At 36.6% G+C, this 24649-nt stretch overlaps 3 protein-coding genes across 3 annotated transcripts; 2 read left to right on the top strand and 1 right to left on the bottom strand.

Annotated features, from left to right (window-relative positions):
* Positions 1 to 8489: 8489 nt before the first annotated feature.
* Positions 8490 to 11164, top strand: LOC108214805 (glycine-rich RNA-binding protein 4, mitochondrial). The gene is made up of 5 exons (XM_017387005.2): positions 8490 to 8627; positions 9385 to 9528; positions 9613 to 9681; positions 10159 to 10265; positions 10379 to 11164. Exons 2-5 carry the CDS (start codon positions 9393 to 9395, stop codon positions 10865 to 10867), a joined length of 801 nt encoding a protein of 266 aa, XP_017242494.1. The 5' UTR covers positions 8490 to 8627; positions 9385 to 9392; the 3' UTR covers positions 10868 to 11164.
* A 342-nt stretch (positions 11165 to 11506) lies between these two features.
* LOC108214804 (uncharacterized) lies at positions 11507 to 16067 on the top strand. The gene is made up of 9 exons (XM_017387003.2): positions 11507 to 11724; positions 12079 to 12194; positions 12312 to 12369; positions 12551 to 12700; positions 12906 to 13116; positions 13853 to 13898; positions 14502 to 14622; positions 14749 to 14821; positions 15629 to 16067. The coding sequence occupies exons 1-9, from the start codon at positions 11652 to 11654 to the stop codon at positions 15858 to 15860; spliced, it is 1080 nt and encodes a 359-aa protein (XP_017242492.1). The 5' UTR covers positions 11507 to 11651; the 3' UTR covers positions 15861 to 16067.
* Positions 16068 to 16749: 682 nt separating this feature from the next.
* On the bottom strand, positions 16750 to 22503 carry LOC108214495 (protein LONGIFOLIA 1). Its single transcript, XM_017386506.2, has 5 exons — positions 21839 to 22503; positions 21144 to 21202; positions 18687 to 20735; positions 18452 to 18599; positions 16750 to 17846 (listed from the first exon to the last, which is right to left on the bottom strand). The coding sequence occupies exons 1-5, from the start codon at positions 21987 to 21989 to the stop codon at positions 17008 to 17010; spliced, it is 3246 nt and encodes a 1081-aa protein (XP_017241995.1). The 5' UTR covers positions 21990 to 22503; the 3' UTR covers positions 16750 to 17007.
* Positions 22504 to 24649: the final 2146 nt, after the last annotated feature.

Consider the following 24649-nt stretch of genomic DNA (forward strand, 5'->3'; position numbering starts at 1 on the left):
ACCATGTTTGGGCTGCAACAGGATCTGCTGAGCCCTTAAACTCTGGAGGATGAACTGCCTGAAAAGTTTTAAAAGTTACCCTAGGGTTCTCTTGATGTTGCTGTTGTCAGGTAAGATGAGCAGTTTGTTGTGCCAAAATTTGAATTAGTTGTGCCACAGCAGGATCTACTGGGCCTATGTTGACATTCTGGTTATCATTGTTATCATTAATGCTGTTGGTGCCTTCAGGATCACTGTTGGCACGAGTATGTCTTGTTGGAGGCATTCTGTAAAGAAGAAACAATTCACTTAGTCGTTTTAAATCAAATTCTCTTTTTATAAAAAGTTTTTAAGAAAACAGAATTATACATTTTTGAAAACATTTTTGAGATTGTTTAACTAAATAAATTGCATGCTTCTTTACAGAATGTAAAGCAATAAAAGAAAGGGTGCAATATTTACACAAGAGTTTATGATCGGTACTGAAAGTAAAGTAAAGTAAAACAAGTGCGATAAAGTAAAGGACAAGACTGTAAAGTAAAAGATGCTGATATATATAAGTCAGTGCTGGAGATACAAGCGTCAAGCGCTTCGTCAAAAGTAACGTACAACAACAGCAACAACAAACCTATCATCTAGTCAGCTCGGCTAGTCTATATATACATGTCAAAATCTGCTGACCTGATACATACTACTCACTACACACTGCATCATACCTACTACTCACTATAATACTGATCATCTCCAACATCTGATATACTCCAGACCTATGGGAAGTCTGGGCCTCCGATAACCTCCAGCTGCTCCAAGACCCAACGAGCCCAATCTATAACATCCCCAGGGGTACCAAACTCCGAAGTGGCTCCATGTAATCTCGCTGCTGCAATCCTCCGGAAAACAAAGATATCCTCTCTCAACTGTCGCTCTCCCCTGTTAGGATCCAGATCCCTCATCACCTGTGTCAACTCTCCAATCTGGCCCAACAGCTCCTCTCTCTCCATCAAGAGTGCCTGGTAATAGTGATAGGGTACCGAAAGAGGGGAACACGGATAAGAGGGTCCGACACCTGAAAATCCAGAAGACTCATGCTCTGGTGCAGGTCCACGGATAGGAGGTCGTATAAGGGGAGCAGGTGGGGACATCACAGGAGCGGGCGGGGGTATAGCCCTAAGTGGTATAGGTGCAATAGGGGTCTGTCCACTACGAGGGTATCCAGGTGGACGTGAAGGTCCAGCTACAGGTGGGGGTGTAAGTGCCCTGGGTGGAGATATAGGTACAACTCCAGGACGGGGTGGAAGTCCTTCAACCGTTGACTCTGAATGATCAGAATGAACTGGGGTACTGGGGCCTGACATGCCTGATAGTCTGAGAATCAATATAACAAACACGTATAAGAATCGGTATCCACTACCAAAATCAACCCTAAATCTTTTACGAATTATCCTCAACCTCTCAACGTTCTATCTACCTATCACTCATTTCTAGTCCTAGTCTTCTACCCAACCTAACAATCTAGGCTTGTTTCATTGACTTATAACCTGTCGCTCTGATACCAACCTGTGGCGCCCTCCAAACTCGGGTCAGAAGTTTGGGGTCCACACCATAACATAAACCTGTAATTAATATAATATATGCAGTGACCCTTAATTGTCCATGGATCGCAACAGGTTAAAGTATAAAACAAGCCACAACATAACTTTAATTATTACAAACCCAAATCCCAAAATATAAACTTAATTCTTACAAGCTTACACCTCATTTGTGTCTTGTTATTCAAACTAGTACATATATATAAAGCCAATTGATGCTGATAGCTCTCTCCATCTCTTAGCCTGGAATCCTGGCCTTACCACTAGCCTGAGGGTCATCGTTACCAACTTTCTCTGCCTTCACTGGAAAGAACATAAAGTATCGCAAAAGTGAGCTAACAAGCTCAGCAAGTATAACAATATCCATTTAAAATATTAATCAAAAGCTGAAGGGAACCAGTGTCTAATGGAATCAATTTCAATATCAAGATTTGTTTTCAGAGTATCAATTAGAATTGGATATTAAATTTATTTTTAAAAAAATCAAAGGTTAGGCTGCTGATCAGTCAGACACTAACCCCGAGCAGGTCCCACCATGCTCGTTTACTGGATCCAAGGCACACATTGGCCTAAAGTGACCACTCATCTGGTCTGACCACTCATTTGGTCCAAGTTTAGAAAACTATCCAATTCTATCACAATCAAGGTGATCAACAATATTATTCAATAAAATAGAAACACCAATATCATAAATAAATTTTGAAGCAGAAGCAGACCACTATTCAAAGTGTCTCAGATGTATCTCAAAGGAGAAATGAGAAACAACTTCAGGGTTTATCAAAGAATCAAACATTGCATAATTGGATGGCAAAGCATATCCAAGTTTAGTGTTTATATGAAGAAGAATTCTAGGTTCACAAAAAGGATCCAAGTATAAATGAATGCTTTTAAGATCAAGAACTTGAGTTTATGGAAAGAATCAAGCAACTGTAAGGTATATGGTATAACAGACGTTATTTGGTGCTGATCAACTGGTTAAGGTCTGAAGGATGTGTGATTGATAACTGGTTGAGGTATCGAGGGTATGTTCTTGAAATGAAATTAGGTTCTTATGATAATCATTTAGAAGTTTTAAAAATTGAAGGTTTACAATTGAAATAGGTTTCGTAGCAGGTATCAAAGAATCGGGTCAAAGGTTCAAGAATCAATAAAGTAAATAATCCATATTATAATTCAAGGAATCTGATTGAAGGTTCAAAAATCACTAGGATAAATAATCCATGTTATAATTCACTAGATCACAGTGCTTAATCAAAAAGCTCGCTAAATAATCACAACAGATACAGTATATATCTGGAGGAAAGTCTCAGGGAACTTGCCTTATATAGCTGATCTCAAGTTTCACTATGCTTGCTCGCTATACTACTCTATCACCACTTGCTTTCCCCTTTTTACGTCTCGCTTCTCTGCTAATCACAACAATTCTTTATCAATATATGATCTCATATTCTTCTTATTGTCACATCTTCGCAACGAGTTTCTATCTACCCTTCGTTTTACCCAAATCCGATTTATGGATTAAAAGATATGTCAAAAACAATCATATAAGATTCACATAGACACGTAACACCTCAATCAGATATCACATAACACATATCAAATAAGATATTTAATGAATTTCATCTTTCAAAGAAGGTTTGAAGTCAAAAGGAGTTTTCTGGCATTTGATATGGATTTTAAAACATTTTTCGGAATTAAAATGGGTCAAAGAATCATTTTATAAATAAATAATCAATTTTGGATACTCGAAATCAAGTCCGAAATCATTTGAAATCAATTAACGAGCTTCAAACATATTTTAGAATAATATTTCAAAGCTCGAAACTATTTTTCGGAATTTTAAAATCATTTAAAATAATTAAATCTAATTAATAAATCAATTAAAATTAATTAATAATTAATTAAAACAATTAATCAATTAATATTTAAATTAATTGACCAATTATAATAATTAATTATTAATTAAAAATAATTAATAAATTAAATCAGATTTATTTTTTTGAATTAATAAATAATTAAAAACTATTTTTGAAATAAAAAAAATAATTTGAAAATGATTTTTGAAAATAAATTGAAAAGGTTTATTTTGTAAAGTTTTAAAACTTTTGTCGCAGGGTGCCAGCTGCAACAATTCAAAACTTCAGGGGTCAAAATGACAGAATTGGAACTTGGGTGGCTAGACTTCACCACCTCCAAAAGTTCAGGGGGCAAACTGCAAGTTTTGCAGCCGCCGCCCTGGCTTCGCCGGAGGTGGCGATTCCGGTCACCAACGGCTTCCATAAAGTGCAGATATAGAGTACTCAACCTCCACAACTCATCCATGCAATCAGATTCATCAGAAAAGGCCGGAATCGGCCGGAAAAAGACCGAACAAACTCGCCGCCGGCGAGTTGTTCTTCAGAACACGGCGACCGATTCCGAGGTCGTCCGTCAATTCCAATCACATGGTTGAGTTCCTCTCCTCACGACCAATCCACCCATATAAACCAATTAAGCATACAATTAACAATTAAGAAACGCCCAAACTTCAATTAGAATCATTCAAAGCTACGAAGAACCCTAGTTCTTGAACACAGCAGAATCAAACCCACTTCTAACTATGTTATTGAACTCCAAACCACGCATATGATATACCAAAATGATCACAATTCAGTCCTCTACAACATACAATCAAGAAATCACATAAACAACTTCAAAATCAAAAAGTCCTAATTTAATCTTAATTATTTCGAATTAAAAACCTTAAATCTCTCCTCACCTGCGAATCTCTTGATGTTTTTGATAACAAAATCAGCTTCTACTCCTCAAAACCTTCGATTTGGATACTTGAACGCCAAAATCCGAGTCCGATAACGCTTCCAAATCTTCGTTTGAATCTCAAGAACACGAAGAACACTCTCTCGATAAACCCGTGTTTAACTGAGATTATGATTTCCCCAAATGAAATAAAGTGCGGTTAAAGCTATTTATAGTTATGAAAATTAATACCCATTTGGATCACATATGACACGAAAATACAATGTTTAATAGCTTTATATTAATAAAACAGGTCCAATCGGTACCGGTTTTCGAGATAACTATCAAAACGGGGCTTTTTAATTAGTCATTAGTATGCGGGTCCCATTGCAATTATTACAAGATAAGGATGAATATAATAATCAAAATATCTAGTTTCACGTTTATCGAGACAACCAGATAATTATCGATAATTTGAAATACCGAAAAACTCCGCCGGACCGGCTCCGGAACAAACCGTACTCCGGATCGAAAAAGTCAAAACATGAAAAGTGTCCGGAATATTCAAATTAGGCTAAAGGTGAATTTTGTTGAAATTTTCGGGAAGTAAAATCTCGGTACCGTTACAGGTTGACAGTTTTCGTAAAATCAAAATAATTAATAATTAAATATAATATACGTAATTAAATCCATAAATCAAATATAAAATCATACGACAATGCATAAATCGATACGAAAATATTAAAATAAACTATATTTTGTGCTGAGCATATAAAAATTGATGTTCCTCAAATTTAATCAAAAATACGTAACTAAATTAATGGAGCAGGAATCAATTAATTCACAGAAATTCACATAAAATTCATATAATATTCATTAATCATTCAAATAATTACACGGATAATCCCAGATGTTACACCTCCAGATTTCAGAGCCCCCACATAACAACTTCTAGCCATTTTTTGATCTCCTATCTCTTCTCCCACCCCATTCTTGGTAGGGAATTTGATCTTCAAGTGGTAGGTGGATGGGATTGCTTTAAAAGCATGTATCCCAGTCCTCCCAAGGATAGCATTGTAGGTTGATGAAGCCTTAACGACCAAAAAATTCAGCATACATGTGGCCTGTCTAGGCTCGGTGCCCATTGTCACGGGTAGTTGGATCATACCTTCAATCTTTGTCTCCACGTTATTAAAGCCGTATATAGGCATATCTGAAGGTGTCAATTGCGAATCAGAATATCCCATCTTCTCATATGCATCATGAAATAAGATATCTACTGAGGCTCCACTGTCAACGAGTACCCTTTTTACAGAAGAGTTTCCAATCACCGGGGTGATTACCAAAGGATCATCATGGGGAAATTTAACTCTGTCAAGATCTAAATTGTCGAATGCTAAAGCAAACTCAATTTTTGCCCTCTTCGGGGGCTCTCCAACAATGTACATCACTTCACGAGCATAAGCTTTTCGTGAGTTACTAGATAGGCCTGCTGCGGTCGGTCCTCCAGAGATTACATTGATCACAGGCCCTCTAGGCTGGTTTCTCTTATTCCTATCATCGTTGTCTCTTCCACGGTTGTCATTGTCACGGGGATTCTTGTCCGTATCCCTAGTATACCTGGACAGCTTGCCTTTTCGGATCAAAAACTCGATCTCATCCTTCAACTGCCGACAATCATCGGTCTTATGTCCTGTATCCTTATGAAACCTGCAGTACAAGTCCTTGTTTCTCTTTTCGGGGTCAGTCCTGATAGGCTTCGGCCATCGAACACTTTCATCTTTCTCAATTTCCATCAGGATCTGACTCCTAGGGGCATTCAGCCTTGCATACTCAGTGAACCTCGGTCCTGCTTTCTTTTTGGTGGGGGACTTATCACCATCCCCTGTCTTTGAATACTTACTATCCGCGTTGTACTCAGTGTCGTTTCCACGTTTCTTTGGGTTCGAGGTCGGTCCCTGGTTATTCTGAGATTTCTTCAGGCTTTCCTCAGCCTTGATATACTTCCCGGCCCTCTCCTGGAGCTCATTCATATTTTCAGGGGCCCTCTTGGCTAGTGATCGGCGGAAATTATCATCCGTGGTTCCTTGCTGTAGGGCAATCATGGCTACTTTCTGGTCTAAATCCGGGACCTTGAGCGCCTCCTTAGTGAACCTATTCATATAGTCTCTGAGGGATTCGTTCCTGCCTTAATGAAGGTTCATCAACGAGGCTGAACTCTTAGCGTGGGTCTTGCTCCCAATAAACTGGCCTATGAAAGCTCGGCTCAAATCTCCAAATGAGGATATAGAGTTAGGGGGTAGTCGACTATACCAGTGTTGTGCCATCCCACTCAAAGTTTGGGGGAAGGCTCGACACTTAATGGCCTCCGTGACTGGTTGCAACAGCAATGCATTCATAAAAGTTCATACATGATTCGCGGGGTCACCCGTTCCATCATACGCCTTAATTGTGGGCAGCTTGAACTTTCGAGAAATCCTTGCTGCCATGATCTCCTCGGTGAATGGGGGGATCAGGTTATCTAGATCACCTGCAGCCAACAAGTGAATTCTATTCATACCTGCGTTCTGAGGGTTTTCAGTCTGTTGCCGAGGTTCGGGTGGTGGCTGCCTGGTCTGGTGTGCCGCCCTGTCTCTTCTCAACTGAGCTATCTCCTGTTCATAAGCTCGAATCCTGGCTTCGTACTCCTGGTCCGTGGGTCGACGAGACTCGGGGTTATTCGGCCCGGTGTTGTGCTGGGAGCCTCGGCTCTGGTTTCCGTCTCTCCTCCTTCGTGGGGGAATATCATAGTCCCTCTCCGAATCTTCAGAAGAGTCGTCCGTATAAACTACATACTCATCTGTTGGTCCTCTTGTGGTCGTCACAACGGTTGAGTAATGAGTCCCATGATCAGTGGCTGTGGCCACAACATTAGTCATAGGGGGCAGCGTGCCAAAAATCATAGGAATCGAGGTTTGAGCAGCGGTGGTTGTGCCACTGCTAGCAAGGGTCAACGTGACTGGCGGTGTGGTGGTGATGGGATTTGAGGTTCCAGCGGTGACCTGAGACAAGGGTGGATCCTGGGTTGCGGTGTTGTCTCCGTTTGAAGGTGCATGAATTTCTGAGCGTAATCTGGTGGACACCATGGTTGTTGTCTTCTTCCCACAGACGGCGCCAAATGTTATGGATCAAAAATCGAGGGGTGAGCTTCGTGCTTTTTGACTGATCTCGCGAGTCGGAACTCAGACGGGTCCTCACGAGGTGCCTACGTATCTTCAGCGGGGTGAAGAATCAAGTCAAAAAACGTAGTTCTATTTTGGAGGGGTAGAGCCCTTTATATAGATGTCTCAGGGTTAGAGACTGATTAGAAGTAGGATCCCTGGTGTTAGAGTCCTAGTAGAAATAGGTATTTGAGTCAGAGATAGGATAAGACTGATCTCTGATCCTTATCTTGAGCTACTGGAGGTTATCTAGGACTCTAGATAGTTATCCAAAAAATTCAGAGTTCTTGTAGGACTCTCGGAGTCCTGGACTCGTCAGTCAGACTCCTAGAAGGACTAGGATTCGAGTTCTGGGCCCTGACCGGGCTGGGGGCTCGTGCCTTGAGTTTGGGCAGCCCATGTTTCTCAAACATGAATGCCCAACGGGCTTTTTATAACCTCAATCTGATAGCCACGAATTTTGGGTGATAAACCCAGAATCCGGGCCTTATATTCTGGCCTTTAATCAGACCCGGGCTAAAAATTACCCAATAATTTTTAGGGCCAATTTCAGACCTATATCACATTTATATGTGCAAAATGCTGATAATTAGAGTCACAAAATAATAATAAAAAACATATATATACTTCCTCTGTCCCATTTAATTTTATACGTTTCTTTTTAACTGCTCGACACGCATTTTAATGCTCTCATAAAATATAGTTCCGTAACTTATTTTTGAGATTTTCTTTTTTCCGTATAAAAATATAACATCCAAACTTTAATTAAAAATTTTAAAAATAAATTGCACAACTACATTTTACAGGGGCATTAAAGTCCGTGCCGCGTTCCCGTCCCCTGCCGGAGGGAGTAATAATTTATTTTCGAATATTAATAGATTTAACAAGCAATTTCTCCATTTATTTTCTTTGTAAAAGTCAAAGCACATACATTGGAGATGACTACTAGACCCGGTACTCACCGTCATACTAAATCATCGAACGGCTAAAATGTGATGAAATAAGATCCAACGGCCCACAACATTTCCGCACTCCCTTACTTCTCTCTCTTAAACCCTTAGAAACCACAAATCACCCCTTTCGTTTCTATCCTTGAGTTAGGGTTTTTCACCGATTACGAAAGGTACTCTTTCTCAAATCTCTCTATTTTACACTTTTGATTAGTTGTTCTCTGTATATATGTATGATTATTCTGGCTTTTGATTTTCAATTAAATCATCTAGAGATCTCTGTTTGTTAAAGATTGAATCTTTTTGCGAATCTGGATCGTGGGCTTTGATTTTTGTGTTATGATTTTTAAATTGATGTGAAAGTATGCACCTTTGTTGTTATTACGTTTCAAGATTTGATTTTTGTGAGTGATTGTATTCCTGTGTATCGAGTTGAGCAATTGCAGTGTATTCAGTTTTTTTATTGTCAAGTTGTTTCGAGTCTAAGCAAGCTACGTTATATGTTTACTGCTTAGTATGAATCAGGACTGGGGCCCTTGGATTTCGTAGTTACTAATTTCTTTGAATTATTTTGTGGGTTTATAATTCAGAAGACACTCAAATCTTAATATTTTGATTGTGAAGTTCGACTTTTTCTCTCTGCTCTCCCCATGACTTATAAAACTTGTTATGAGTTCTTTGATATGTGAGTGGGCGTATCGTTTATATATTTTGTGGAGAAGATTTTGACAGATATTAGTGTATCAGTGTATGATTTTACATAAGTTCTCACTCTGAAGTAGGCAGTATTGTTTCTAAATTGCTACAGTGAACACCAGCGTTGTTGTTTAATTATAATATTAGTTTAATGTTGAATTCCTTGTATATTGCATGCAAATTCAGTGATTAATTCTCATGAAGTATATTATTCTGCTGAATTATATAATCTAGGTACTGCGATGGCTTTCTTCAATAAGGCTGGGAGTATATTAAGGCAAGCTGCGTGTAGTAAGAACATTGGTCGTGATATTTCAGCATCTGGCTCTTCAATATTTCAAACAATAAGATGCATGTCAACAAAACTCTTCATTGGAGGTGCATATGGCTTTTTTTTTTGAAAGTTAAATGCAGAATTTTGTAGCTGTGTTTATTGATTTCATATACCTGTGATATCTGCAGGGCTCTCGTATGGCACTGATGAGTATAGTTTGAGAGAAGCATTTGAAAAGTATGGTGCTGTCACTGAAGGTTTGGTGGAATATGCAAAGTTGAAGCTAATAATTGTTTTACTTTTTTATACATTGGGGTCTGCTTTATAAATATTTCTTGATTCTTACTTGAATTTGTTATTTGTATTCAAGATTCACAAGTTAATGATTAATTTGAAAACATAAGCTGCTTTATTCAAGTTCAGGTTATAAAGAAAGATTAAAACCAGGGTGTTGAATTCATATCATCCTTAAACAAACGTGAATTCTTAATTTAATTTACTCAGCACTACCACGACATCTCATAGATAGTATGATCATAGTAATTCTATGAGACTTGTATCATGTGTCTACTGCCTTCGAACTAGTTGCCTAATCACCTGGCAATAAACATAAGTTGATTTCTTATTGGTGTCTTATGTTATAATATAACAAATTATTATGTTTTGGTCGGAGAAATATAATTTACAAGATAGAAAGTTGTGTTCTAAGTGATTTGTCTGAATGCTTTTGGCAGCAAAAATAATATCTGACAGAGAGAGTGGCAGATCAAGAGGATTTGGTTTTGTAACCTACAGCACTCCTGAGGAGGCGAACAGTGCTATACAAGCGTTTGATAACCAGGTATGTTTTTCTTTGGCTCCTAACTTCTCAAGTGTATAATGAAATTGTAAGGTATTGAACATGATCCGGGTGTAGTTTGTGCTGTAGCATAACGTAATATTTCATGTATCCAGGATTTTCAAGGCCGGACTATAAGGGTGAATTTTGCTACTGAGAGGGCACGAAGTCCAGGCGGTGGTTATGGTGGTGGTGGATATGGCGGCGGCGGCGGTTATGGTGGGGGCGGTGGTTATGGTGGTGGCAACTATGGCGGCGGTGGCGGAAACTATGGTGGTGGTGGCGGAAACTATGGTGGAGGCGGTGGTTATGGGAGAGGAGGTGGCGGCGGCTATGGTGGTGGTGGTGGTGGCTATAGTGGCGGTGGGGGAAGTGGTGCTTATGGAAGCAGTGGTGGCAGTGATTTTGGCTTTGAAAATGACAGTCAGAACACCAATGTAGGTGTTACCAGCACTGATTTTGCCAGCGGTAGCGCCACTAGTGGCATTGATACTGATGCAAGCAGTGGTGTTGGTGGTAGCGCAGGGGGATATAACCCTGGCTTTCCTGAGGATTTTAAGAATGATAATGATGAGCCTGATGATTTCGCAAGTAGAAAGGCATAATTACCATCAGTCAAAAAGTTGGCTTTGTGGACTTCTTTGTTTCACGACGACTTCTTTATTGCCTTATCTTTCATCATCAAGTTTTTCAATTTAGAACATTTGTCTATCGACTTTATTAGCTGGTGCATTTCCATGTAGTGCTTCTTGTTGATAATTTCTAGACACTAGAGATCTGGAACACCCATGAAAGTCGGAATGTTTAGTGTAAACTTTTACATGGAATGCATCCTGAACTTGAGATTGTGAGCATGACAATCACTCATAATAATCATTCCCGGTTGTGGTGTTTTTTGGCCATGAAGATCTAGTATTATTCACATTTCTCAATATATATTCATTCCTTACTCTGTGTTTGTCATTTTTGACTTTCTGATACATTATCAGTAAGGATGTTTGAGTGCAATGGTTAAAATCATTTTTCTGATATATTCTAAAAATTACAATATAAATTATATTTTTTTTATATGACGATTTTAAAAAACCATTCAACTGAATTTAACGAATAACGGTCACCGAATCTATTTCTCAGAATTTTTGTAAAAAGAGTCCTATTGTAATATTTATTTATTTATTCAAAAGCAATTCTGTCCCTCTCATTTAATAAACACAAATTTTATTGAACACTTGTTCAGTCGACGCGGTTGTTTAATCCCGCCTTGTTCAAGTCACACAGCAGTACAGCACAACCAAACAAAAACCCTAGCTCTACATACACACTTATATATATACCCCTATACATACACACAGGTGTTTAGTTTTGCTCGCTTTGTGTTTCTCCACGACGATGAATAAATCTGAGCCCAAGCCTTCCTCTGCTCTTGTATTATCTTCTCCCACCCAATTTAATCAATTCTTCGGTTAGTCTTTATTCTTCACATTAATTTCATTTCTTATACTACTTGATATACCAGTTTATATAATGCTAATTTAATCAGAATGTGCTAGCATAGATACACAAGCTTCTCTTCAATCATGTGGTATGCCATTTCGAGAATTTTGAATTTGAGGAATGTGTTTGTTGTTTTGTCTCGTGCTTAGACTGGGAATTGCGTAATTGTTTTAATGTTGATTTTAATTAGTAATTATGGGGATAATTTATGATGTAGTTGTGAAATTAGAGTTAGAGTTTTATATGATTATGTTTTTGTAATATTTGAATTGTTTTTCGAAGACCGGTGTTGTATATATGTGGTGTTTTTGTTTATATATAGTATGGAGAGAGTTTGTTTTTGGGGCTATTGCTGGTGCTTTTGGAGAAGGGGCGTTGCATCCTATTGATACAATTAAGACTCGTATACAGAGTCAAGCTATTTTTACGGGGTCGAAGGTAGCCATTATTTATATTCGTCGTTTGGTTTATTGTTTCATAATTTATATTCACATGAAAATGCGTAAAATTATACAATTATACAAGAGCCTGATTGTATATTCTATGTGATGTCAGAATCAGAAGAGCATTTTGCAGATGGTCCGAACAGTTTGGACATCTGATGGATTAAGAGGTGCGTTTTCAATTCACCTGGTGAACTGGCTATTGCTATACGAGAGCACAAATTATCCTATTGTACAATTACATGTACCTGTAAACTAGTGGAACTATTGCCGCTGAAGACTGTATTAACTGTTAATTGGTAAATGTCTTGTGTATTTATTAGTTCTGACCTCTAATAAATTAATCTCTAGGTTTTTATAGAGGGATTGGACCTGGTGTAACTGGATCGCTTGCTACGGGGGCAACATACTTTGGGGTTATAGAGTCTACAAAGAAGTGGATTGAAGTGTCTCATCCTAGTCTTGAGGGTCACTGGGCACATTTCATTGCTGGAGCCGTCGGTATGTTATCCCCTTATTTCATGAAAAATTTGTAGCCGCTCTAGTTCCATAGGAATCAAATCACATATCACGATTATTGTATTGTCATAAGTCATGAAGTTGTAACAATATTCAAACCTATCATCATGTTTGATTTTGGTGTAATGATCTCTGGATTGTCCTAAGGATATGTTAAATTTTAATATTCTTGTTTTATGCATCTCAGGAGATACACTAGGCTCTTTCGTATATGTTCCATGTGAAGTCATAAAGCAACGTATGCAGATTCAAGGCACAAGAAAGTATTGGAGTTCTATTATGCTGAAAAACACCAACCAACTAAAACCTGGTTTCCAAATGTATGGTTATTACCCTGGAATGTTTCAGGCTGGCTGTTCAATATGGAAGGAACAAGGTCTTAGAGGATTATATACAGGGTAACATTCGAACATAGTTATATGCAACTTAAGTTACCAAAGGCTATGTAACTTCAATTATATTTTTTGTTCTTTGTAGAAGAGTATTAAGAACGTCTGTTTAAGGTGCCTTCACAGTCCGCATAATTGTTTCAGCTATCAAATTCACTCAGTGAGAGAGTTGTAATGAAGTAGATTTTGTGGAAAGAACGATAGTGACTCTCCTATGCTAAGATTTGCTCTCGTTCTTGTGTAAGATGTTTGCTTACCATCATTACTTTATAATTGAAAGTATTAAAACTAATAAATTTGGGTAGATATGTTGCCTGGACTTATTATGAAGTATCTAAGATGTTACATATTTATGTGCAACTCTCTGATTTTTTTTCAAATGCGTAGTCATGTCCGAGTATTTTGTGTCCGACACATCTACTCTAGGTGAAATGAAGTGCTAGGTAGCACAGGTTAGGACTTGTAGGACATTTCAGATCACCATAATATTTTCAGTTTACTGTTAAATCCAATATCTCATGTCAACAAGTATACTGCTCTAGATACAATAAGCACCACTGAATATCCCATGTATATCATAATAATCAAACTAACTTATCCACTGGCTGATCCAAAATTAACTGTTTCACTTAATGGCTTAGGTTTATTTTGTAATTTATATGTATTAGGACCAGACCTGATGAGGTTTTTTATGCTTGATTAGTGTTGCTGTTGTAAACTTCTGATATCTTTGTTTTGGTCACAGATACTGGTCTACTCTTGCAAGGGATGTGCCATTTGCTGGTTTGATGGTGCGCTGTTAAGTCCCTCCTTTTATGTGACCTTCAATCTATATAGGAACTAGGAAGCCATATCTATAACTCAATATCATATATTCTGTTTGATTGTATCACCACTTATCAACATTCTAGATTTTAAACTATTAACTTTTGTTTTTAGAACTTGTAATCCATATTGATCATGCAAACTTAATTAGATTTCCAGAAAGCAGTTACTTGCTGACCAAATGAGGGTATGGAATCTTGATGACCAACTAGATTTTTAATATATATTGTGGACAAAGATGTTAACTCTCAAATATTGTATGTAACATGGGGTACCTATAAAAGGCCCTTAACCAAAATGCGGATCCAAAATCTGTTCATGCTTGTGAGTTTGAAGATAACTTTGGTTTCTTTTGTCCCTTAAAATTTGGTGTCATTGCATTATGTTCATTTTAGCATGTGTAGTTCTGCTTTCACAGTGCAAGATAGTGCCTGCATATCTGATAATTTGACATGTTAAAGTGTATGTTAGTTGCTAATCACTTTCTAAATTTCCTTCTGGCTTCTGTGACTTTTCTCTTTTTATTGCTATACTTTCTCTTTAAATTTATTTCTCTTTACATTTTACAGGTCACATTTTATGAGGCTCTAAAAGATTTATCTGATTTTGGGAAGCGAAACTTTTTTAGCCACTCAAACTACAATGTCAATAGCTCAGTGGAAGGGCTGTTATTGGGAGGATTAGCTGGTGGTGTGTATTTTTCTGTATGCTGATTATACCATAATTCTCAAAATTGCCAAGAACATGTTTACAGTATGACCTCATCTGTAATTTAATTTTAGGTAGTTGCAATTGAATCATTTGCGTCTTTTTCAGGGTTTGCTGCATATCTAACAACTCCCTTGGATGTTATAAAGACTAGGTTGCAAGTACAGGGAACAGCTACAAGGTATACGTGTCCTTGGGATTGCTGTAATTACTTATAATGGTTTATACTTAAAAAATGATACAACTATGTGATTTGATGTAACTACTTTTTGATGGTTTGTACTATAATTCTATGATACAACTATTTGATTTGCCGGAAATATTTTAAAGTATTTTGATTGTTATATTTTCCATGATATAAATATGGGATCTTGTGTTGAGATTGCTGCAAATTACTTGCAGTGGTTTAAAGTGCTTCAAAACTGCTTACCTGTGTTAAGTCTCTCCCTTGTATCATTTTTGTATGCTACGCAACCGGATGTGCAGCACTATAAAGAGCCACATACTAAATCATAAGAGTAGTTTATTTTCTACACAACCACCATAAGGCAGCCCTTATCCTTCATATTGGTGGAGACCGCTTCCTCATCCACTTTGGTTGTAGCTTCGTGCTTGTTCCTCGATGAGGTGTTTAAAATGTTCGAGAGTCGAGACATGTGCAGAATATGATAATAATTCCATGTACATATCATAAGATTGAATTCACCTGTACTTTTTGCTGAATTACATCTTCAGCACGTGGTAAAAGAAGAGGTGTCTAAATAAATATGTTTTCAATGCAAACAATCTTTGGTAGACACCTATGATTCATCCTTAATTGACTGGATGAGACCAGTAAAAAGTAGTGGCAAGTATCTGATGCCACTGTTTTTTAAATGTAAATTCTTAGCAGTTTAGAAATGTTTGTAAGAGTTGTTTGCGATTGAAGTTTAATATGAATACTGATCAGTTGGGTATATACTAAATGCTAGTGTCTCTATTCTTATAGGTACAGCGGCTGGTTGGATGCGGTTTACAGGATATGGTTGGCTGAAGGTGCCAAGGGAATGTTTAGAGGTAGCATCCCCAGAATCTCCTGGTATATACCGGCATCTGCTCTTACATTCATGACGGTGGAATTTCTAAGAGAGAATTTCGGGCAAAAGTTAAATGACAATAGCAATTTTAAAGAAATCTCAAGCATATCTATTGAGAAGAAAGAATTCCAAGAAGCGTCTTAAGAGTCTCGTCTGAGAGATACTAATCTTCTGCTCACTTTATATATAGGACATTTTAGCATATTAAATCTGTTTTACTAATTATATCCCTTACTCTTGGAGGGAAGCCTCGGCAACAAGGAAAAGAAATTGTGAACCTTTAATTGCTTGATACTAACTTGTGTACAGCAGAAAGAAGAAAATTTTGCAGCAATTTCATTACCTTGAAAATTTTTCACTCTTATACTAATAATCCGGCGTTCTGATTTTTGGAAGAAAACGTCATATCGTGTAGCGTTTTGTAGGATTTTCGGATTTAAACGCAACATGTTCTAGTGTTTTCTTCCAAAAATCAAAACGCTGGATTATCTGGCTTAAGGTCATTTCTCCCAACTTTGTTATTTTGGGCATTATTTGTGGGTTTTGTGACAATTAGGACCTTTTCTCAAAAATATTGATGTATCGTGTTTATCTCGATTTGGAATTTTAGAAACTTTTTATAAGAATTTTTTTTATAATCATTTTGATTCTTACACATATAAGTTGAAATTTGAATTTTTATTTTTCCTTTTGAAGGCAAATTGAACTCTTCATTAACCGGAAATGTCAAACAAAATAATTTTTGGAGTTGAAACGAATAAATAAATGAAGATTCTAGCTAATCCACGAGCTTTCTTATTTACTGTCTTAGAATATGGGAAGCACTAGTCTCTATGGATTAGCTTTCTTATTTGCTACCTTAGGGCTTAGAATATGGAAAATAAGTACAAACAATTACAGAATTTGGTTCACAATTAAAGTTGTAGAAATACATGCACTGATCTGACCTTACAGTCTTTGAAGCATGAACAGGTAAATACATAGATTACCTTAAGTTTTAGCGGTAATCAGGGCCATTAAACCTGACAGTAAGTTGCCGCAAACAAGAAACACTTCTACTGTATTATTAAGCTTTATATGGCAAAAGACTCATAGATAGCCAATGTCAATAGGAAAATACATGTAAATAAATGCTTAGAAATCTGTGTATTCAGCATTACACTCAGTTTATGCCCAAATCATCAAGTTCTCTCGATCCAGGACAGGAAAGGTGTGATCACTAGAGGTGATGAACAAACTACATGTAGTATAAAGCACAGATTTGTCTTCATAGTGACAATACAGAGGAGAATTACCTGCTCACAAACAGTTGCCTACCAGGCCGACTAGCCTTTTGCCGCAAGTTGGAAGACTCACCGGCCACAATTTCTCCAACCAAGTCTTTAAAGAGGGATCTCTCTATATCCAAAACCAACCCTGATATTTCCCTTTGAAAATCTGTAAAACTTTCTGAACGATGCAAAACATCTTCCCACGAGATGCTTTTCAATCCATCATTCTCGTCCTCTAAGCTGCAACCCGGTTTCTTGGCTTGAAGCTGTTCGATATCAAAACATAATTCTCTTAGGAGCTTTTGCGCGTTGATGGTCTTCCTTGTTACTTTCAGAGGCTTTAACCATGGTTCTGTAGGATGTCCAAGGCAAGCCAACTTAACATTGAGAACTTCATTAACAGCGTCAAATATGAGTTTTCTATGACATTTTTCATTGTCAGACTTCGACTGGACAATCTTTCCTGCTCTATAACTTTCTTTGTGTAGGTTACTAGCTTTAGTTTGTTCCAAGACCAAGAATAACTCAGGGTTGATTGGGTCGCCTGATTGGTGGAACTGAAAAGTCGTCAGGTTCGAGCCAAGGTCTCGGAGGAGGAGACCAGAAGCTAATAATATCTCAGATATGTATCTGTCATCAGGGTTGGTGTTCTCACAAAGAGATGCAATGTAATCTGTGCGGGCTTCGTCATGGCCTGAATTCAGTCTTCTAAGTTTCTGTACCAATTGATCAATGCTCTGTAGTTTCTTCCGACTAACCTCAGATTTAAAACCAGATTCCACTGTGGTAGGTATGTTACTATCATATGCATGCCTCTGTTCTTTTGCTGACTTGTCATTAGAATTCCAAACAGAGTTATCTGCAGGTATAGAATAGGACGAGTGAGGTGAATGATAGCAAGTCACAAATATTAAATCATAAGTTTTTCTGATTAGATATGTAACTAATATATTTCAATGTCCAGTGTGTGCATTTCTGGGCCATTTCAATCAAATCAAGGCTCCTCCACACATTAGGATGTTTGTGAGTTTCAGAATTCTTGGACTTTCAATGTTCAGTAGTTTGATAACTTATAAAACTTTAATTTGTAAACTACATACATATATAAGGTGAGTGTTAAGATAAAAACTAAAAATCATACAAACCGGTGTCTTGAATTACTGAGATTCGTAAATTTGAGTAGTTTGACTGGTGCTTTGTATGTATGGATAAATACTACTCTACCTGTCAATAGCACACACTCATGCATGTGCAAACTAGAACTTTTTAGGTCCAGAAGGATTAGATTTTACAGCCTTGGTAAGAGGTCTGAAAAAGCTTCAATAAGATGTGGGCTTATAAATAGTTTTTATTAAGGGTCATCTAAAAAGCTTCATCACGAAAAATATATGGGCTTTACAATAGATATATAGTAAAATCTTTACGTTAACGAATCATACTAAAGATTTCAGATACTTATTATACCTTGTGTCTCTAGTTTCTGATTCGAAGGTGATGGTGCACTATCACTATATACTGCACCATCAAGGACAGAAATGGGACTAGGGTATTCAGGAGATGCTGTACCAAGTTCTGCCACTGATTCATCATCATTTCTCACCAGAATCCTTTTCTGAAATGATATTAAATAACAATTAATTCCCTACTCGTAGGACAAACTGAATATTTAAACAAAACATTACTCGGTAGAGGTATCTACCTTTGCTACTAGGCCTTGGGTGTACTTGGAAGTCTGCCTCAAAGGACTCTTATTGCCATTAATCTCACCTGATCTTACTGAACTGTTGACTTCATCTGAGACCAGAGAATTGTCGTTGTCTCCAAAATTTGAATTCTTTGACTCACTACTGATTTCGCTAATTTGATCATCACATGGCTGCAAGTTTGAGGATTTGGGCCGACATCTCCCACCAGGTGAACTCAACTCTGGTTGCTGCTTGTCTGATTGTTGCCTTCTTGATTTACTAGAATCAGATGGAGATATAGGAGGCCGGGATCGCTTCTCCAACTCTAATCTTTTCTGTTGCAACCTTGGGCTGATTGATCCTGAGCATTTTACAGAACTAGCTGTGCTTTCTGCCGGTAACTGCTGTTGCCTCGTCGATTTTTGTGTTCTAGGAGTTCTGAAATTAGATTTCATGTCATTAGAAGCCTCAATATGCTCTCGGCGATCAGACTTAGGAATCTGATCTTTAGCAGTTCTGGCCAAACCATTTTTCTTATCAGAAAAGTCAAATCCGTGACGTCTAGATTCATTGGACAAGCGATCAAGAGGGATATCTGATGCACGATTGGCAGGTTTTTTAACAGATTTTGCAGGTTTCATGATGACAATCGGAGATTCAGATATTCTTGAAGAATTAGATCTCTGAGAAGTATGACTATGAACTTGATCATTTCGTTTCTGTTTTCCGTTCATGCCTTTTGTTAAATGTTCATGGTCTTGCATATTTGGAAACTTCGAACCGTGTCCCTCTTTGCTGGTGTTTACCTGCCCCTTTACTTGCATTGATTCTAGTATCTGTTTAAGAGCTCTGAGATCCTTGCCAGATTGTCTAAATTCCAGATCCTTCAATCTATTTTCTATCTCACTGTAAACAGAAGGAAAAGGACTAGGCGCTCTTTGCAAAGATTTCGAATTTCTGGGTACCACCTTCTGAGAACCTCGAGTCCCATCAAGTAGACGCCATGGGGCTGGTTCTACTGAAGCTCTCGAAATTGGTTTCATGCCTGGATCGGGATTTCTCCATCGCGGTGATGTGGGTTCCTTCCGGGCATTCCTTGAGGAGTCAAATGCTTGTATTGGTCTGTACACATCAGTCACTTTGGAGGACCTTGAAGAGGCTTCAAATTCTTTGACAGGATCATATCCACTCATATATTCAGTGTTTGATGCAGAGTTTGGCAGTGATTCCAATCCCATCAACTTTGCTACAACACTGGGAGGTCGTTGTTGAGATTTGTATGTTTGATGCAGACCTGGAAGTAAGTGCTCATTTAATCTTCCACTGTCCTTCTGCATACTTTTTGACAAGCTAGATTGTGTGTCAGAGTTGAAACTCCGCATTGAACTCTCTCGGCTGTCCAGTGAAAGTCTCGGTAGTTCCTTGAGCTTTAAGGTCTGTTTCACACTATCATGTGACCCGTAAGATGAGTGAATTCTACCCCGTTCATCATATGAATAACGTGGAGCATCCTTTGGAGTTGAATACAACGATCCGTCTCTCAGTTGGTAGGATGATGACCTTGAGAGTATACTAGGTTCATCCAAATACCAAGGTCGTATATCTCGAGCTTCAGCAAAATCTTTAAGGGACTCTTCAAGATCAACAGAAAGATTTTGCCTTTCATTGCGGCAATTTCTGTAAATTGCATCATTGACTTTGGATGAATTAAGTGGTCTTGGCAAGTCCTTACGCCCCACCAAAAACTCCGATGTCGCCTCTTTAGTTGTGGTTTTAACTGACATCTCACGTAGTTCTCTGTACATGCAGTCCCTGACCACATCACGCAGGTTGACGTTTTGACGCTCAGAATGTGGTGAAGCACATAATTGTCTCATTGTTAGTTCCTTGGAAGGAACTTCAGAAGAAATCATGCTGTCAAAGTACAAGGACTCTGGTTGAGCCGTTCTTGTGAAGTCAAGAGAAGAAAAAGAAGATGAACGGGATGAAGAGGAGAAAGAAGGTCTGGACGTTTCTGCTGACTGTCTTCTTTTGTCATGAATATTTTTGTTCGGCTGACACTCCTGCCAAAGAAACATGTTAGCAGAATTTAGTTTAAAATGACAATATCAGCAACAGCAGGGATAATTTCTTAAAGTATGACTGATAGGACAACTTCCACTTAAAATATTTAACAGAGTAGAGGACTTATCCACTTGTAGTATAGATAAATCCAGTATCAGCAAATTACAAATAAAAAACTTTAAAGCAAGGAAATTCTTTTATGTATTACCATCATAAAGTGTCAAAACACAACTTCACTGTATTTCAGGATGTAGTCATGTAGATAGTAACACTGTAGTCCTCTTAACGCATGTATAGCATCGTTATATATTATATAATACAAATATTAGTTTTATATAATTCAACGTGTAAATTAGGAATCCACTCCAAGCAATGGTAACGGAAGAGAACACAACTGAAGTGCTTACCCCTACTGGATGCCTGTGGGATGTGTGATTTAAATTTGTTTCAGTAGGGCTATAATCACCTGCAGAATAATAGGTAAAATATGATAGTGAGATCAATGCTACATTGTAGAAAACGATCCAATGATGAAAGATATGTGAAGCAAATTTTCAACTAAAAGGAATAATTTGAAAGCTCTCTGATATAGGAATTCATAACAATTAAGTCAGAACTAAGTCACTGTTACTCGAGACCCACTGCAGAATCCAGAAACATACTGACTGAAATTTTATAAGCTTATTAGAGTTAAAGGAGTTCGTATAGGAAATCAATTAAGTCAAGAGCTTGAATTTCAGTACTCATCTAGTGATACGTCAAAAGATTGAACATCACCCAAAAGCATTCCCTATTTGATAAGGAAACTTAAAATTGTTGATATAAATTCGGAATATCAAGAGACTCAAAATTCTAATAGGGCTTCGATAACTCGGTACTGCGTTTAGTTCCTTTTATACATTGAGCAATCTTCTTAAGACTCTCATCATAGTAAAATATAAACTTCAACAAAATATCTCTACTTTCTCGCTTGGACACCTTTATGTTTCAACATTTTGAGTGGCAAAAGTAGCCAGTTACTACAATGTGATCAATTAAACAACATTAATTAACATCTGTTTTTATAATCAAATAAAGCGATAAAATCCATAGTAAAAATTACCAGGGGGGAGTCTTCTAGGATGTCCTGTTATGCGCCTGCCGGTCACCAAATTTTGGCGATCAAACAACTGAATGATTCCAGTCATGCATCCTATTTGATTTGACAAATCCGGATTTTCTTCTGTAAGTGAATGTAAAAGCTTTGCAGCCATTATGACCCCTTCTCTTCAAGTATTCTACTTCAAGTCAATTCCTTGACAAACTCTAAACTAACATTTTATTGGATCTATAGCCCCTCCAATACTGCTAATCAAGCATTACCACTACTATTAGAATCTGATAAGGGTCTTCCCAGCCTTCTAATGAACCAAATGAGAATCTTTGGAATCAAAACCCTCAAAACAGATTCCGATAAATCGAAAAGAAATGCAAACTGCTAAATCCAAGAACTGAACCTTCTTCTAGGTAAATCCAAGTTTACAAAGGTTGGACCTTTATCAACTAAATCAAGAATGCCTCTTCAAACACCCACTGTCAAACAATGGCTCTTTGCAAATTGAACCCAATAAAAGCAATATATATGTATATATACCCTAATAAAGTGAAGAACTTCAATTCAAAACTAGTGAAATTTGCACTAATTATTCTAGTAAGTTGTATAATTTCATTAAAGAGACAACAAAACAAGAGAATAAATAAAAGCCCAGAAAACAAAATCAATCCTTTCACAATATAGATGATGAAGCACTTTAAATGGTTTCCACAGAATCTGTGGGATGAAACAAAAAGCAATACAAGATGGAGGGGACCCAAGACTAGTACTAAAAAAGTTACAATCTGCAACCAATTATTTGAGGAAAATAAAGATTATTACCTTTCAGCTGCATAAAAAATAAATACTACAACTCATTAGTGCAAGGCAAATCTTGTGTACAAGAATAAAGAAGACATTCTGTTATTACAGAACAACCAAAGACAGCCCAGAAGAGACTGTAATTTGGTAATGACTTGATGATGGTGATAAATGTGTATGAATGTGACTTATGTGAGAGTTGGTTTTAATTAATTTAACTTGATGGCAATATTAAATTATGTAGTGTGTAATAGAGTAGCAGTACTATTTTTCTAAATAAATGTTTGTTATTCCTGCACTGCTAATACTCCAAATGAAAGCAAACAGTTGTGAGATTAGTGTATGTTGTCATGTAGATTTCAATCAATTTGGTGACTTTATTGGGATAAGACTGCATGATTTAACTTGTTATTAAATTATTATAACTAAAGTTATGCCAGAAATATGTGCTATGCATGCTGTTATAACAGTTTTTACTTTTTATAGTATGTGTTTTTCATGATCTGACCGACAATCATGTATTAAAATTATTATATAATCATCAATTATAAACCTTGTTAAATATAATTAACACATATTAATATTGATAATAAGATAATTAAACTTTTGTTTTAAATTAGGGAAAATTAAATTATAGATCCCTGAATTTTTGACGTTTTATTGTCTGGGTTTCTAAACTAAAAATTCCGTATTTTAGATCATTCAATTTTTCTATTTTAAAACGAATCTATAATTTAATTTTCTTTTTAAACTAATATAATCTATGACCTTACAATTGAGTATTTATTCTCAGAAATTTTCAAAGATAAGTCAAAGTCTAAACCAAGATATGACAACCGTCGTGCTCAAATAGTAATTGAACTTGATTAATGAAGAACGGTCTACAAATTAATTAGTGAAGATTGTTTAAAATACTAGCTAGTCTGGTATATTTAAATAATATATAGAGAAATTTTTTATAAATATCACTGTTTTTATCGGAGACCTCATACACCATATATATTTACAATCAAATTAGAAAATTTATTATTATATAGAATATATATTATAAATATCATATTTCACTAACATTAATATTATAAATTAGTAATATTATTAGAAATCATTCATGTTCACTAAGTAGAATATACATGTTTTATGACAGGTAAAATGAACATATTTGGTAGAACAATATATTTTGTAATGTTATACTTGTTGAATATGTAGACTTTAAATATTTAATAAAATGATTATTTTCGTAAAATAATATTCACAAAAGTATACACTCTGTCACAACTATTTCTTCGCATTTCAAACTTAGCAAAAATAGTTAATGTATCCCACCACTTCTCCACTTTTTTTCCTATTCCACACTAATTTTGCTCAATTATTTTTTTTATACATTGAAAATCAATGGGTCTCATCACTTCATTCACCTTTCTTTTATTTTTCACTGATTTATACATATTTCTCAACCTCCCTGACCAACCCATTCGATAAGAAATGGAAGCGACGGGAGGGAACATGTTTTACGATATCTTTATATAATATTTTTCTTATATGACTTTCAAGTGCTCACCAAAATAAGAGTCTTCATAAAACTTAACTTATAATATTTAATAGAGTTAATTGCAATTGGCACCCTTTTAGTTTCGGCTTATTGCACATTGCACCTAATAGTTTTGAAAAATACACTTTGCAGCCCCAGACTTTTAACCCGTAGACACTTTGCACCCTTTCCGTTAATTTCTGCCGTTACCGTTAACTTTTGTAGGGGCATTTTGGTAAATTTAATTATATTTAATTAAAATCAGACTTTTATTTAAATTTTCTGACCATCTAAACGATATTTTTCGGAAAAACTTAAAGAACGAAAGTTGTAGAGAATAAAAAGATCTTTTTAGAACAATAAGGTTCAAAATTTAAATAATTATTTAAAAATGATTGTTCATTTTTACAAGATTGATAATTTTTGAATTTTTTAAAAATAATTATAAAAAGAATTACGAAAATTTTGAACTTTATAGTTCTAAGAAGATC

Source organism: Daucus carota, chromosome 3 (genome assembly GCF_001625215.2).
Source record: "Daucus carota subsp. sativus chromosome 3, DH1 v3.0, whole genome shotgun sequence".
Lineage (NCBI taxonomy): Eukaryota > Viridiplantae > Streptophyta > Magnoliopsida > Apiales > Apiaceae > Daucus > Daucus carota.